Consider the following 17,874-nt stretch of genomic DNA (forward strand, 5'->3'; position numbering starts at 1 on the left):
TGGGGCAGAGTCTATCATTCTATAGCTTGCTGTCTAATCCAAAATCCTGTAGAGTACAAATTGAGATGTGTTATAAGCATAATGTACACACACTAGACTCCAAAAGCTTAATTTAAAATTGAGGAAGCTGAGGCAGAAGGACTGCAAATTCAAAACCAGCCTATGAAACTTAGCAAAGCCTTGTCACAAAAATTTTAAATTTTGAGGGGCTGATAATGTAGCTCAGTGCTCCCTTTGTTCAGTTTTCAGTACTAGACCCCCAAAAAGGTGTAAGACTCACATGAATCAATTTCATATTGAAATAATACAATTTGGATATATGCTATCAAATAAAATGTATTAAAATTAACTTCACTCATTTATTTTTGTCTACTAGAAACTTTTATTTGTGTGTGGGGTGTGGGGTTTTTTTTCCTACTAAAACATTTTGAATTGCATAGGAGGCTCACCCATTCCTATTGCACAGTGTCATCCTAGAGAAATATCTGCCCTCCTCTCTCAAGCTGAAAATAAACCTTACCCCTGCTGTGACAGCCCACAAGATGGGATTCCCTCCTGAGTCCGGTGATGTCAATTAGAAGAGCTGTGGGATCTCCTTCTGAGAAAGCAGGGCTCAGCAGTATTCTCCCTCTCACAGGAAGCAAGGAGAAGCCTCAGGCAAGCGCCCAGGTGGGTGATGACAGCAAGTGCCTCAGGTATGAGGAACTATGAGTCCTGAAGGAGGACTCAGAGGACCCACAGCCTTACTCATCTGTCCCCTGCACTGCCTGGAGCGCCACTCACATCCATAATCGCCTCATCCTGACAAGTCTGAGTGAGGCAGCAGGGTCCTCCAGTAGTCACATGATTCAGACTCTTACACAAACTGTATCATAGCCAAGCAAATATTTTGGTCAACATGAAGATTGTCCTTTCAGATACTTCATCAAAAAATATTTCCCACCTGGCAATAACACCCCAATATACACAAATTTCTGTACAAAAACAAACAAATGATAAGTCCCAAATGGATATTTCCAAAGAGGAATGTTTGCCAGTCATTACACAATCAGCTGATGAAACCAGGTTTTTATTTGGAAAAAGCCTGCCAAAATAGATTGTGATCTGTTTGCTTTCAGCAGGCCCATAACTTGACAGTTTCTGAACTAAAAAACAAATGAAAGTTAACTGGGTATGTCTTTATCCTAAATTTATAAATCTCTACCTTTATATATTTGAACAAAATAGCGTACATTTAGGTATTATACCTAAAGATTCTGGGTTTAATTTTCCCTTTATGTTCAGCTAAATTTTTTTACTAAATAGTCAGTGCAGATAAAGGAGTTTAACTGTGTAATGCTTAGCACTTGCACTCTGCAGTTACCTATGACTTAAGGAGGTAAGTCACTCCACTTGAATAACCTACAGGACATTTATCTTACATTGTCATGACCCCACATTGCCACCACCATACAGTGAAGAAAATATAACCTTTCAATTACCCGAGACAATGCAGAAGGACTTGCTCCTAACTCACTGATTGGGCTCTCTTAAAATTACCAGTAGAGATGAGTGAGTTGTGGGGGGTTTTTTTTGTTTGTTTGTTTTTGATTTTTTTTAATCAGTAGATGATCCCTCTGGATACAACAAAAAATTGAAGGCCAGTTTTGGGGACAATTTGTTATTTTATTGCACAAGTATCTCTTAAAGAACAAAATGCACCATCTATGTTTGAAGAGGCTGGGGTCTTGGATACTGATATACCATCAGTGTTTACACCCGTAAAGCCAAATTCAACAGTACAATTTCTGTTAAACCACATCACGGCAAGACAGACCAGAACAAAAGCAGAGAGAGAAAGTAGATAAAGCTCTAAAACTGTGTTAATTCAATGCATATGCAGGATTAAAAACTACATCATACAAACCTGGAACTGAAAACTGTTTTGTGGAATGTCAGTGAAAGTTATATTCATTTTTACTGTTATTTATTGGATAATTAAAGTCTATTTGGTTCATTTCCTTCATACTGATGAATTGAGAATTTCAGGAAAACCATGGTTATAAAAATGATCAATCTTGAAAAATTATGTACAGATAAATGTAAAATCAGAAACTAAAAAATATCCCCACCCCCTGCACTCAACTTATAAAAGGGAAACTCTCCCGCGAAGAGAAAAGCCCAAGTTCCCCTCCCCCCACCCATGTCCTGTTCTGTGTCGCTATCTCCTCTGAGTAAGCGACCTTGGAACTGAAGAGGAGAGAAAGAACACAGAGGCATCTTTATGAGGAGCCTATTGTCATCTGTAACAGTTTGAAAAGTATCTTTTATTTCTCTGCCCCACCCATAGCCAACTCAGCAACGTTTGTGAAACATTTAATATTTAGAAAGAAACAAAATTGTTTTTTGTTTTTAAATAAACAGCAAAGGAATTCCGAGAAAAGAGCTAAGAGTGGGCATTACCGTGAGAAAACGAGATGGGCATTATCTGAGCTACAGATTTCTTTTAAGGGACCCAGAAGGTGGTGGGCAGACGTGGTGTTAAGACTGCAAAACGCCAGGCGGGCTGCTTTGTAGGCTTCGGCGTGGTGACTGGCGGAGGACTGGGTCCTGCTCCCCCTGGCCGCCGAGCCACCCGGGGCCGCCCGGCACCTGCAGCCCCCGCGGGCGGGCGCCGGCTCACACGTGCGCGCTCTTGGCGTGGGTCGGCGAGCTGGAGCCCGAGGAGTAGTAGAAGCGGTTTTCTCCGAAGGACTGCGCGTCTCCGGCACAGCAGACGATGACGCAGCCGCCCACGAGGCACAGCACGGCCCCGATCCAGCCCGCGTACAGGGAGTAGCCGAAGCTCACGATGGTGGTCTCGCGGTGGGCACACACCGGGAACCAGATGGTGGCCACGATGGCGCAGAGAGCTGGGGAGACAGAGAGAGGCGTGACCAGCTCATCCCACGGACGCCTGCCTGCCAGCTCCTGCAGGCCGGGTCAGCAGGACTGGGGGTTGCCCTGCTCCCGGGACAGCTGAAACCTCAACGTTTGCATTTACAGAAAAAGCTGCCAGCTTGTGTCCAACTTACTTCTTTCAACAGGTGACAAAGAGGAAAGCATTCACTTAAAAACCAAGAAGTAGGGCCTGGGGACATAGCTCAGAGGCCCAGGGCCTGCCTGGCAAGCACAAGGTCCTGAGTTCGATTCCTGACATCTAAAAACAAAACTAAATACACAGAAAACTCAATAAGTAAATTATTTAATACTAAAAAATATGTATTTCTTTTCACTTCTACATCATGCCTTTGCATCTATAGTTACAATTCTTTCCTAGTCACATTATAATTATCTTTTTGTGTATCTATCTCTCATTCGAGGCTCTGAGGTCCTTGAAGGTGGGGTCATGTCTTATTTATACCTCAACACTCGTGTTTAGGTCAGTATCAGCCATATCGTGTATGCCCAACACACTCAAATAACTGACCCAGAGATGGGAAGTAAGACAGCCTCCCCCATAAGTTTTCACTCTACTCTGTCAGCTTGGCCAATTCTCGATACCAGGACCTCAAGAAGCTACGCAGTTCTCTTGCTGTGGTAGTAAATATTGCTAGACATAAGTGGAATATCAGGTAAGGGTTTGAGTTTTTGTTACGCTAGTCACAATCACAAAATCCCACCACACAAATGAAGAATCCCTAGAGTAAAAGAACTCACTATTCACAGATTTCATGATGATGATATTTGTTATGTCACAGTGTTAGAACTTCATGCTTTTACATCAATTAAATCTAATCAGATTTAGTTTAGAGTTTATAGATTTGGAAATGCCTTCTATCTTATTTAGTTTTGCTCTTCCTCTGAAGAAAAATAATAGAACAAAAGCAAGCAAGAGCCTATGGAGATACCTTTTTAAAAAACACTTAGACCAGAACTACCAATAGGGTAGCCACAGCTACATGGAGCCATTGAACATCTGTCCTGAGGCGAATGAGGCTGAAGAACTGAATTTGCAATTTTAGTTAATTTTCACTTAAATGGCCACAGGCGGTTAGTGGCTGTTCTATTAAGACAACGTAACTCCAAAGTTAACTCAGTGACTTCTTTAGGTACCATTTAATTTCTCACAAGTGGGACAGAGATTTTAGTTGAAATTTCAAGTTGAAATGACACATTAAATTTGGCAGATGCAAAACTAATAATGAGGTTTCAGTGGTTAACTACAAAAGCCCCCAACAAATTCAAAACAGAGCATTGTTACCAGTCTGGTATTTGCTAATCTTGAGTGCCCTTTTCTCTTTCAACTCAGCAAGGTTTTTCTTGATTTTCATTTTCACACCAAGTGATTTTTCTAACTCAACTTTTTCGTCCAAAAAGAAAAATACATTTTTTCTTCAATGTAAGCATTTAAATATAACAGCCAGTACATTCACTCTAAACTGAAGAAATAAGGGTCTTCAAAGACACTTAAAGTTTCTCATTGCACTTTTATAATTTATGATGAAGATTTTTGTTGCCAATGCAATCAACTCACCCCCACAAACTATAGACACACATAAATGGCCAGGTCTCCTATCCTTAAAATTTATAGCACCAAGTGTAAGTCAGGGGCTAGAAAGGTTTGAATTGCCCTGATTGGCTTATTTTGCTTTTTGGTTTTTTTTGAGACAGTGTCTTGCTTTGTAGTTTAAGCTGGCCTTGAACTGACTATGTAGTCCAAGCTGGCTTCGAACCCATGGGAATCTTTCTGCCTTTGCCTCTGGAATGTTAATATTACATTTATGCACCATGGTTTCGATCAGCCTAAATTCACTCCATTAATTGTGAACCAGTCTACACAATTAAGTTTACACTGAATTTATCCAGATTAACTAAGTGGCTAAAATCTTACCTGTTAATGACTTCCTTTCTCTTAAAAAAGAAAAGTAGATGAAATAACATCTACTTCCATAATACTTTTTATATGACAAGATATAATTTCCTTCTGTGAAGAATGTTTAAGAAGACCAGTGGGGGCCGGGGAGATGGCTCAGTAGGATAAGCGCTTGACTGGCAAACGCAAGGATCTCAGTTCAATCTCCGGTTCCGCCAAAAAAAAAAAAAAAAAAAAGAGAAATTGTTGTGCTGGTGTTAGTGAGCTTCCTATAGCTCTGTTGCAATACTCACTAAGAAGACCAGTGTTTGAGTTTTCCTTTTCCTGCTAGGTTTTGAAAACCTCAGAAACAGAGAAAAGTCTTTTTCTCTCTTCTTCTAGCTATGGATTCCAAAGCAAGCACTCCTGGAGAATTCCATTTAGCCAAGCATAGAGAAAATCTTTTTTCTGTGAGGCCAGGAGTCAGAAATTCTGTTCCAAAGTATTTCGGCCTGAGAGAACTGCTATAGATTCCCCAGAGCAATATACAATACTCACATACCCAGAGATCCCCAATCTAGCAAGGGTTTTCAGGCCCCAGGTTTGTTTAGAATGAAAAAGTGCACAATGAAAAGATGAATTAGGTAGGGAAAAAAATTTTAATTCCTAAGCAACTGGTTTGGTTCAATCCAACAAATCTTTCCCATAAGCAGTTAACTGGCTTCAAAACAGCTTATGGTTCTAATTATGTTTTATGTTTTTCAATTTTTTGCATTTACACATTCAACACACAGGCACACACATACACAAAGGTATTCCCAAAGAATCTCATGAAACCAAATGATTGTCAGATTTGGTTTAGATCTTATAGAATAAGACCCAGAAAATTGCCAGTAAATACATCTAATTCATTCCCATTTTTTAGGCAAAGTAATAAAATAGAATTATATCTAGACAGGGAAAGAATCGGGCTTGATATTCTACAAATAACCATCTTAGAGATGTTGGTAGATTCTACTGTAATATAATGTATTAATAAAAGAGAAACAAGGAAGACGTCTGAACATTGTAAAATGAACCTCTTACGGTTGGGTAAATAAGTTGGTGGACAGAGGGAAGGCAGAGGAATGGGTAGGTAGGTGAGAGATGACCCCACTTCAGGTCTACATTTCCCTTCCTATACCACAACTGATTTTCAAGCTCACAAGCTCACGATTTACCTCACTAAATATCTCCTGCTTTCATAATCCATGCAAAACAAGGCAAATGAGTACCAGCAGGCTCTTCATTTCCTGGTAGATAAATGATCCTGGGTGGAATTCCTGTGGCGCTCAAAGATGAACCACATCAAAACCACTCTGAAATGACAGGCCCCACGAAATGAGAGGAAATGAGAGGCGCGCTAGGAACCCTGACCTTCGCCTGAACTCCAGAGGAAAAACGTGTGGAACCTAAGAAAGGAGAATTTGTTAAATTTCAGCAATGGCTTGACGGAAAAACGGATGCATTTTGGTGAGTAAAGTTAAAAGTGTAAGTGAAATCACTGCTTAACTAAAACATTGTGAAATATTAATAAAACTGGCATTATTTTCTTGGATTTTTTTGTATGTGTGAAGTACTAGGAATTAAGCCCAGGCAAGACATTCGCACTGAGCTACAACCAGAGTGCACCCATCTTTTGTGTTTGCATTTTTTTTGTTTGTTTGTTTTTTAGACAGTCTTGCTAAATCACTAGCTTGCCCAGGTTGGGCTACATTTACAGCAGTGCACCCCACACCTAGACCAGTGTTATTAAAGACACAGAAGGCTTGCTAGATTTATTTCTAGTTGTTGACAAAAAAGGAAAAAAAAATCTTAGGATGTGCTGATATTTGGAGAATACCAGGTGTTGTTCTAAAATATCCATCACCATTAAGGTAAAGAAAATTGAAGAAACACAGAGGGCATTTTTCACTCTTTTCATTTTATGTCATCAGGTTTTATTTTTCAATTAAGCCTCTAAAAACAAGATAAGAACATGAGCAGTGATTTTTTCAGGCTCTTTTCCCTTGTTTGCCTTCCACAGATACAAAGGGATGCGGGGAGAATGGCTGCTATTTGTTCCCAGGGAATAGAAAGCAAAATTGCAGATATTCTTAAAGAATATAAGAATAGGAAGGAGTGGAGAAGAAGAGAAGAAAGCGTCACCCTGTACAAATATGCATCTGGGCTTGGTCTTCTCATAAGGAGAATCTCTTGCTCATCAATGAATGAAATTGAGTACCTCTTTGGGAGCAAATTTCAAATAATGTTAGCACAATGTATTCTTTAATCGATAGAACATCCTCCTGTTACAAATTAACAATGGTTTGACTTAACCAAGCAGAATTGGCATGGCAGTTTTAAAGCAATAAAACTTTAATATCGCTTTCAGTCTTTAAAGGGATTAAATAACACCTAGTAAAATTAGAGAATGAAATAAAGGTGACGCATACTTCCTCATAAATATGTATGATTATTACACATCAATTAAAATTTTACTTGTAAAAAAAGGAAAAGCAAATGTGATCAAGTTAAATACAATTGATATAGATGTGTTTGATTCTAGCAGTAATAACTCACAGCCAAGGAGGACAAGGATGATAAGTACTAGGAATTAAAGCAGAGCAAAATCAGCTTTGACACGGACATCTCGACCCTTTCCTAATGACCGCCTCTTTTTCCAGCCTGTCACTCTCAATACGAGGCACTGAAAGGACTTTGGAGGGTGATGAGTTTAGTGTAAGGTATCATTTCATTAAAAATCACTTAAGTTGCTGCAACTATGCTGTAATAATGAAGGGAAATTCTTCCTTGATATGCTAAGGTTTGCGTCCTGGAAGAAATGGAGAAGTAAAGAGGTGGAACGAATAATCCATGAGTTCCTCATTGCTGAGAGGGAGCTTGAGTTCAGAGGGATCTATTACACCATTCCTTCTACTTCTGTACATTTGAAACTTATCACAATAAAACTTTTTTTTAATCCACCTCTAGTTAACATTTTACAAGATATTGAACACTGCCTTCTATAATCAATGCTATTATAGCACAGGAACTAAGCAGCAACCCATTTTAGCTTTTCACAAAGATTATTCCAGGAGACAAGTAATGAGATTTCTAGTAAGCCAATGGCCAACGTCATATTTATTAACTGTTCTTGTTTAAATCTTTTTTTTTCTCGTCTGTCTCATTAAACAGCTGTCAGAGGATTACAGCTCCTATATAAGTGACTTTTAGAAAAAATTAAAATGTTTAATACTCAATAATGAATTATTATTTTGCTGATAGGCTTTCAAAATTTTTCCCTTTATTTTTTCCATTCATTGTTTTCCCTAAGACTTTTTAAGGAGCTTTTTGGTTTTCAGTTTCTGTCTTTTTCATTTGTTATAATGCTAGAATTTTTTCCCCCCAGCGGGGGGAAGAGTATACAGGGTGTTCAGGTTCTCACTACTATATCCGACTTGTAGTAATCCACCTGTTTACAGCCTCCCAAGAGCTGGGATTACAGGTGCACACCACCACGCCCAGTCTGAATTGCTGTTTCAGGGTGCCCCAGGGGCAGGGCCAGCATGGCAGCCCCAGGGATCAAACACCCCACCCTCCCACCTCACCCCACCCCAACCCCAACCCCCAACCCCCCACCCCCGTACTTTAATCTGCCACTGAGTCACTTCCATAATCCCTTATCATCTTTTTTTTAAAGCATAAAATTTAAAAACAGGCAGGGTTCATTTCATGCCTCTAAGTTTACTGCTAAAGTCACTGTAAACCACAGGCATGTTTAGGTACCACATCCTTTGTCCCACCCACACAAAATATTATTTAGATTAGGGATTTGTTGGTATAAAGTTAATGAGATTGGAGGAAGATTTTTCTAATCATTCTCCCAACACCCTTGGATTAAGCATATCTCTACTTATTCCACACCCAAGGAGTCCTTTTTCCTGTAGGACATTTGATTCGGTGTGTGTGATAGGCTGTTTGTCCCACGTTTGCCTGCACTTTATTTTGCCATAATTTCTTCTGAAATTTCCAAGTTAAAACAACTTTTTCCACTATGAAATAAGATTACTGGAACCATATTTTTTAAAAAGAAGAAGAGAAAACAAAAACATTCCATGTAGGAAGCAAAGTACATTTCCATTCCTTTTATCCCCTACCTCAGTCCTTAAAAACACCCAAATAAAAGTATCTTCTAACTCACAGTAGTGTAACAATTAGCCTAAGCCAGAACTAAGATCCAGAGTTTTTCAGGAAGGTGGGTCACTGTGGGTTTTCATGATGAGAAGCAAAAATCTCCAACTACTCAAATCACATTCTGGTTTTTAGAGTTAACAAAGGAAATATTTCCATGATCCCAGAATTCAGGTGGCATTTCCAGAAGCAGACTGCTGTCTCTCTTCACCACTTGGGAGTATAGAGATGACACCGCAGAAAGGACACTTGACTGGAAAAAGAGCACCCGCCCTCTGGGTGAGCGCTCTGTTTCCTCTAAGACAACAGCTATAATCCGCTAATGAGCACTTCCTATGAGCCAGATACCATACTAAGTATTTTTTTATATCATTTCACACGTCTTACCAACCTGGGAAGTAGAAATTATTTTTCCCATTTTATATAGAAAGACTCAGATACATCTGCCCCAGTTCACACAGCTGGAAAGCAGGAGAATCCACCAGACTCCAACTGATAAGATCTAGCCTTGAGGGAGTCTCTCGAAAACCTGCAAACAGATAAGATTCCTTCCGTCCAGCTCAGATCCGAGGCATCTGCTGCTCCTTGAGCCACTCAACCAGCTTAAGAGCCAGCAGCACCAGGCTCCTGTTCCTACCCACAGCAGGAACCAAATCTCCACACCATCAACCAAGCCTGCTGAGAAGATAGAGTTGTAGGACAGGCAAAGTATTTTTAAGCTTTCAGAAAGATAGTCACGATATGGAACATCAGAAAGAAATGATTTTAATTGTGTCAACACTTTCCATCCCAGGACTAGCGTGAGCCCAGCTCCAGTGTTGCCCCATCCATCCCCTTTGGTCCGGAACCAGACCTCAGCTGGAGTGCCATCCGGTGACCCCTAGCACCCAGCATGGGCCCAGCCCCAGCTTCTCCGAGAGAGTGAAAGAAACCAGCCTGGAACAACACAAAGAGGCCCTTCACTCTCCCGCTCCTCCCTCGGATCAGCCAAGGCTAGAAAACAAGGCACTGGGGGCTCCGATGAGAAGACCTAGAGATCAGCAGGTGCCACACTTGAGACAATGAGCTTTACATTCCCAGAGCTGGCTTGTTCCAGTCAAAACAGCATCCACCCCAAAGGCAATGACCCACTGAGAACTAAATCTGGGCAGGAGTGAAGAAGAGGCAGCCGGTACTGGAAATGCAGTGGTGTACGTGGGCTGTGAGCGGCCCTCGCACATTCAGGTTTTGAACAGTTGGAAAGGTGCAGTCTCCTTGGGGGCTGGGTTACTCAGGTCCCCATTTCCCTGTGGTTTCAACTCCAGACAGGCAAATAGGGACTTCCCTTGCTTCCCTTGCCTATGATGCTATCCTCTGTGTGCCAAACTATCTTTGAAAGATAAAGAAAACTAATTCAGCTAGACAGCTTCAAACCACTGGTTTCTGTTTTCCCCTCCAGGGAATCCTGGTTATTCAGCTAGAAAACATATTTTTAGAGTTTTTGAAAGCCAATTTGTCTCTGGATACTTTGCTTTTTATCCCTCCATTTTCCACAGTTTGTTGGCATTGGTTTGGACATATTCTCTCACTGTGGACACTCCATGAGTCTTGTGCGAAAGGCTAGGATGTCTGGAGATAAATGCCTACACAACACACACTTACTGTTTGCCATTCCCAGAGCACCAAAGAACCTTCTGGAGATTCCAAGAGAATGTGAGGAAAGGAACAAGCAGCAAGTGCCAAGGAGGAGGAAAATTCATCTGGATCCCACAGTGCAGTTTGCCTGTAGGGCACTGATCTTCCCATTGGAAAGGGAATTGGACCTCTGAGCCCCAGGAAGCTCTATAAGAAGGGCATACCCACGAGGAGGAGCACAGAGGCTGATTAATGTTCCTTATGGCCCTCACACACTGACTGTGACCAGAATCAAATTTTCCACGGATTCTTGAAGGAAGTTATAATGGTCTTTTTCTACTTTCACCCCTGTTAGGACACACACGAACACACACACACACACACACACACACACACACACACACACACACACACGGGCAAACAGCTCTACTTAAAGTTCTCCACAGTTACACAAACCCCGACCCTTTCATAGTCATGAGCAGTGAGGCCCTCTCACTTCCCCTCATTGGGGCTTAAGAAGGCTCCTGTGGGAGGTGACCCTCACCAGGTGGCATCTGTGCATACAGATTCCTGACACCTTTCCCCAACCCCTTAAGGACCTGATCTAGTATGCCAGTTCCTTGTCCCAAGAGAAAATAACTATAAACTACATCCACACCGGTTTCTCTTTCATTCATATGCACATTTTAATAAGAATTGCTATTCTTAAAATTCATTTCTTTCATAAAGATTTATGCTAATGGCATCAGCATCTAAAAAATAAAAAACAGAAATTAAATCACCAAAGAGAAGAGAGCAAAGAGGACTCTCTGCTGGTTGTTGCGTCAAGCTTTGTGTACAAGTACAAGCAGCAAAACTGAACAACACATTCCCTCTCCAAGCAACAAAACTGAACAACTAAACAAAACTGACTGGGCCGTCCCCTTGGCCTGGACAGCCCTCCTCTCCAATCCATGGCCTGACCAGTCTCACTGTAACTCTCAAGAGTCATCCCTGGGCTCCTTGGCTCTGGGAAACTCCTTCAGTCCGGATGAGCTGCCTTCCTGCACATGTGCAGAGCCTGGGTACCATTTTAGATATGCACTGGCCACACGCTATCAAGGTGTCTGTGTGTCCTTAGAACACAAGCTGCTTCTTTTCTCCATCATTCCCAGCCCCTGATACCCATGCCTAATGAACACTTACTGAATAAGAATAGTGAATCCTCATCTACTGGTCTGCCAGCCTCAAGCCTTTTCTCTCGCCCTCCTCTTCCTCTAGTCTTTGCAGAGCAACTGAGGCTCTCAGTCTTGGTTGCACTGAGGATCATCTCAGCTTCTTCCAAAAACCATATTTCCATGACCTGATCCCCAGAAAATTCTGATTTAATTGTACCTCTGTGAAAACTGGATGCAAGTGTTCTGAAAGGGAAGCCCATCTGTGGCCTGGGTAGAGCCAGCCACCATGGAGCTTTCTCCTGTTCTCTGGTCTTTCTCTCAAGTATTTCCCACTCTCAAAATCTTCTCTTTATTTTTCTTTTTTTTTAAAGAAAAAAAACCTCATTTTCATAGTCAGCATGCCTCAAGATATCACTTATCCTTTTGTTTAAATTTCCCATAAATATAAACAGACCTTGGGTATCCAGGTGTTGCTCAGTGGATTCCCTTGGCTTCTTGTCACATTTCTCTTGAACTAGATGAAGCAGCAACCCTAGGATCTGAGACAGATCAGGATCCCCCAGAGCAGAGGTGCCACAGAGAAAGCTTACCCAGTAGAATAAGCAGAACACCAGCCAGCTGGGCCCTCCTGTACTTGGCCACACCGGGCTCATGGCCCATCCGGATGCAGGGCAGAACCGTCAGCAGGAGCAGAATGGCCGGCAGACCCAGAACTGAAGCAGCAATCATTAAGGCTCGGCAAGCCTGCACATAGCCTGGGGATGAGAACATGAAGAGGTGCATTAGACCTTGGATCCCTGTCCCCAGGAATTCAGCACTGCCTTCCTTTCTTCTCCTCATCCCCTTCCCAAGACTTCTAAACTGTGCTTAATGTTATCCAAAATCAGCACAGTCTTAGAGCAACTCAGCGATGAGAAGGGGAGCTAGAGAATTGGAACAGGGACCCCAGGTTTATACTACTTGGAGAGGTTCGAGACTGAAGGAGCCAAGAGCCTATCTTCATTATTAAATTACCTGGGATAACATTCAGATGAAAATTCGAATCTGCAAAGAAAATAAATGATGACGGTGTGTGCTGGTTCCAGTCTGCTGGTGTTTGCTCTATATATGACCTTGTCTTATTGGCCTCATCTTCAGTGTAAGAAGATATGCTACTTATGTAAATGTAAAAATCTCTCAATCTCTCTCTCTCTCTCTCTCTCTCTCTCTCTCTCTCTCTCTCTCTCTCTCAGAACCAGGGATTGAACTCAGAACCTTGTATTTGCTTGCCAGGGAAGCACTTATTCTACTGAGCCACCTCCCCGGCCAGCCTACATCTCTTTGATGGCATTCCACTGAAGTGTAGCATTCCTCCTCACGGTTGCTAGAGCACCTACTATGGTAAGTACTGGCACAAGGCTAGCTACTATAGTTGATGTTATCTGTGTCGGTGCGGTGCCTTCATCTGCAGATGCACTTCCTGATTTCTGTCTTGAACCATGCGATTTTAATTCACATGGATTTGGGCAATGTGTAGCCTTGAACTCAGCTAAACTGTAAATTGAACCTCTGGCCTCCTTTTTCTGCTGTCCAAAGAAGCAGCCATCTCATGAATCTTGTCCCCCACAGAGGTCAGGCTCCACCTCCCGCATCACCCGAGGTGCTCAGCATGGTTCTCCTTCATCCACTGTGGTCCAAAAGTTACTTCTCCAGCCCTGAAGATCTTGGAAGGAAAACACCGGCTTGGTTTTCATGTGCCCACAAATGATGATGCAAACAAGCAATTGCAAGTGAAAGGACAAACGAAATGAATAATAAAAGAGTAGAGAGCAAAGCCATCTGAAATTTATGCTGTCAAATAAAATGTTAAGTAATAATTTTATTGCAAAGGAAATTATATTATGTACAATAGTCATGCAGAATACATCAGACAAGGTACTGAGAGAATTTCACAGACTTCATTTGGTGTTTTACTTTCAAATTTATGGTTTCTCATCACAACATTCTCCTTTCAAAAAAAAGTTGGTTTTTTTTTTTTTTTACCTTCCCTTTTTTGCCCAGGCAAAGTTAGAGCTAGTGGCCTGAGGAGGGGAGAGCTAACAGCAAAGCCAGGAAAGTAACCCCAATCCTGCCTCACACACCAGGACTCTTCTTAAATCCAGTCTTTCCTAGGCACCAAGACCCGTCCTGAGCACTGCCTCTCAGCAAGGTATGTTTCGCCAGAGTTCAGACTCCACAAAGCTCTTTTCCAAACACGGCACCTCTCCTCTCCGTTTCTTCAGAATTAGAGACAATCAAGTATCTCTTGACAGGAAGACTCCCCCAGAGAGGAATGGGAGAGGTCCCCACCCTGCTCCTGCAGCTTATGGGAAGAGTCAGAGCTAACACAAAGGATGCAGTCAACCAGGACCCGAAGTTCTGAAGTGCAAGGCACAGGCTGTCCACATGCTATGAGGCCAAGGTCATATCTGGAAGTTAAAAGTTGGACAGGGAGGACAGACTCTGCCCCCATTCAAGGCATAAGGGGGGGGTTAGTAGGAAGGATTAGGCTCCTCCCAAAAAAAATGTAGGAGGGGGGCATTCTCTGAAAACAAATGACTTGTCGCTAAACACTCAGTACCATTAACTCCAGTAGAAACAAAGAATAAATGTGTGTTTTGTAAAAGGTCCACAGAAATTTCATGCCCAGCTTTAATGTTAAAAATCCTAGCTTCCGGTGTTGGAGCATCTACTACACCAAAGGAGGTTTAGATTTCTTGCCTCATTTAATCCCAAGACAATCCTGAAAGACAAGCACTTGGGTCAATTTTAGTTTTTAAAAGTGGACAACTGCGCTTAACAATTTATCCCAAGTTACCCGGATGCTGAGTGCCGCATCGCAGGAGTCCTGTGCATGAATGTGAAGGACAGCTTCGACTGAAGCTGGATCCAGATGTAAGTTCCCTAATGTCTGTCTTTCTGAGAATCCAAAATGGAGGAGAGGATGGAGAAGACAAGCCTGATGGGTGCACTGTGCGCACCCACTATGCACAAGGGCAACGCCGGCACCGAGAGAGGGTGCAAAATGAGTAGGACGCCGTCTGCATCTTCAAGGAATTTTAAATGTAGAATTTAACTCAGCAACCTTTTTTTTAATGCGCTGTCACAGGAATGAGAGTCAAGCAGTTGGGCCCTGGGGAAGAGTGATCCCAACTGCCAGGCCTGGGAAGTGGGGTTCATGTGGAGACACCTAACAGGGTGCAGTCTCTGGGGAAAGACTCTTCCTGGAGAAGGCCCTAAGTGAGCGTCTCCCAGCCTCTGGCTCCACGGCCGGCTGGCCGGCTTCTGCCCTCCTAAGGAAGCCGCTTCTCTGCATCCTCAAAGCCACCACGCAGGGGCTGGAGGGAGCGGAAGCCAACCCAGCAGGACAGATTCCAGCAGCCACCCTGAATGAGCCGAGACCTCCCTCTCGTCCAACTGGCACAGAATTGAAACTGTTGCCCAGAGTTTTCCTGCAGGATGGCAAAGGAAGATGGGACCCAGACCCCCAGCCCCCGAGGCCGTCAGTCCTGCCCCGGGCTCCCACCTGGAGACACAGCTGGGGTCGGGGCCGGGGTGACTTCAACAGCCTCTAGCCCTCAGGAGTCCCGCTCTTCCCAACGCCCCCCACCCCCAGACAACCCGGAGCCGTGCAGGCGGCTCCGCTGCCCGCGTTGGCGCTCGCTGCCGCTGTCGCCTCCACAGCAGAGACGGTGGGGATGGAAGACCCAGCATAGGCCATGGGGACTGCGAGCGCCACCCCGGGATTTGCTCAGTGGGGCCGCCGTGGGCGCCCTTGGCGAGGCTAGGAGCACCCTGACTCCAGCGGCGCCGGGTGAACCGCTCACGTACGGCGTGTCCTGTCGCCCCTCGGGTCTGCGCGACAGGGCGAGCAGGGAGTCTGTGGGAGAGGTCGGGCAAGGGTCATGAGGAGTTCTGGTCCACGGACCTCGGGGCGGGAGGGGGATGAGCTCCTACAGCTGCCTGCGTCTCCATCTCCGTTCATGAAATCCTCAGAGCGCCTGAGTCAGCGCTGCACAAAGGACTATTATCCCAAATTCCAGATGGGAAAACTGAGGCCGAGAGGGGGTACGTTTAGGGCTGCCCAATTGTCCTACACTAAGATGGGGCTGGAGGTATCCAAAATGTGTCCCCCGGCCTCTGAGTCCCAAAATGTTTCTGTGAATATTAATAGCCCCGTCTCCGGTCCAGCCGGAGGGCACAGTCCGCAAGCGGAGTCCTTACCGGGCAGGATGAGAATGTCCACCAGGGGCTTGCAGTGGTACAGCCCGGTGGCCATGACGCAGTCGGCCCACAGCCCCTTGGAGCCCAGCTCATCCAACTTGCGGCAGGTGGGGATGGTGTAGCCGCAGGTCACCACCCAGTCGTTGGTGGACGTGGTCACAATGATGCCGATCCAGCCCACGAAGCTCGTGACGAAGCCCACCACCTGCAGGCACGTGGCCACCATGGTGGCCTCCCCGACGTCCGCGCACCTAGCCCCTCTCCGCTGTGCCCAGGCCGCAGGATGGACAGCGCCTGCCCTGGAGGGCGCGGGGCTGAGCTATGGAGCCGCAGGCGAGCGATCGGCCGAGGCCGTACCCGCGGCGGGATAGGAGCCGCGAGGGGCTGGGAGCCCGGGCGGACGGCACTGCGGCGGGGGCGAGGCGGGGACAGCAGCGGGCGCGGAGGATCGAGCGCTGCTGGGCCCGCGTCCCCGCCCCCTCTTTAAACCAGGTGGCCCCGGTCGGCGAACACCAATGAGCGGCAGCCGCCAGGACAGCGGACCAATCGCCGGCGGGGGCCGAAGCGGGGTGTGGAAAGGGGAGTCCCGGACAGCGGTCTAGGCTGGCGGTGAGTCGAGAGTAGGCACTAGAAGCAATGGAATTGGATGCAGGCCGAAAGCTGTGCTTCGCTGCGAACTGTTGCTCCTCTCGGAGCCCCGCTCTCGCCCCTCTCTGGGGCTCCCTTTGCTCCACCCACCTCAGCCTCTACTCCTTCTCCCAGCCCTGAGCGCTCCCAAGGGCGCCCGGGACAGTTTCTGCGCGGCCGGGACACTGAGTCTGAACCTCCCGCAAGGAGAGAGGCAAAGCGTGCAGGGCGCAACGGTTACTAGCAGGAAAAAAGTCTTCTTTCCCCCTTGCAGCCCTGGCCCCAAGAATGGCGACAGCAATAGCAACTCTCATTCTTACTATTCATCATGTGCATGTGTGTTACGTGCATTAACTCAGTTAATTCTCACAAGTTCTGTGGTGGAGACAGTTGCTGATTATAAATAATAGGCAAGAAAAGACAGGAGAAAGTCTATAAAGTAGCCCAAATTCAACGCACAGCGTGTATGGGGAAATTTCCAGGGGCCCATCTCAGCCTCTTCAGTAACTATCCCCGGGAGGATGTCCTGATTATCAGTTCCTGAAAATTTCTAACGGGCTCTAGTGGCCCATTTCTGATACATTAAAAGTTCAGTCCAAAGCTGAGGAGATAGCTCAGTGGTGTAAGTGCCTGCCTGGCAAATATAAGGACCCAGGTTCCATCCCAGGTGCTGTGTGCTATGCCAGCCCCGAAACTGGACGTGGTGGTGCAGACCAGTAATCCCTGCATGGGGGAGGGGGGCTGAGACAGGAGGATTACTACGAGTCTGAGCTGCATAGTGAGACCCTGTACAAATAAATAAGTTACTTTTGGGGCCAGCCAGATAGCTCAGCAGACTAAAACACCTGCTTAGGCAGAGCACAGTGCGGCAGGGTTCAATCCCTGACATGCTGTGCTGGCCTTGCCCCCAGGACACACTGAGATGGCGATTGAGACTGGGCGTGGTGGTGCACGCCTCTAATCCCAGCGCTCGGGAAGTTGAAAACAGGAGAATGACTACAACTCGGAGCTACGTAGTGAGACCTTGTACACCCTGTAGACCCTGTACCAAATACAAAAATAGTTCAGTCGACTGCTCCAGCCAACTGTAACGTTGATAGCCCTTTCCACTGAGAAAACGGCTTCACCCAGAGTAAGTTGTACGTGTAAGCTGCCCTCTTCCTCACCAACACCATTCAGCCAGCTTCTGTATATGCACTCAAAACACTC

General features: G+C 45.0%; 1 protein-coding gene across 1 annotated transcript; it reads right to left on the reverse strand.

The window, feature by feature from the left end:
• Window positions 1–1,659: 1,659 nt before the first annotated feature.
• Cldn11 (claudin 11) lies at window positions 1,660–16,476 on the reverse strand. The gene is made up of 3 exons (XM_004633459.2): window positions 16,039–16,476; window positions 12,387–12,551; window positions 1,660–2,891 (listed from the first exon to the last, which is right to left on the reverse strand). Exons 1-3 carry the CDS (start codon window positions 16,262–16,264, stop codon window positions 2,659–2,661), a joined length of 624 nt encoding a protein of 207 aa, XP_004633516.1. The 5' UTR covers window positions 16,265–16,476; the 3' UTR covers window positions 1,660–2,658.
• Window positions 16,477–17,874: the final 1,398 nt, after the last annotated feature.

Source organism: Octodon degus, unplaced genomic scaffold (assembly GCF_000260255.1).
Source record: "Octodon degus isolate 3935 unplaced genomic scaffold, OctDeg1.0 scaffold00055, whole genome shotgun sequence".
NCBI lineage: Eukaryota > Metazoa > Chordata > Mammalia > Rodentia > Octodontidae > Octodon > Octodon degus.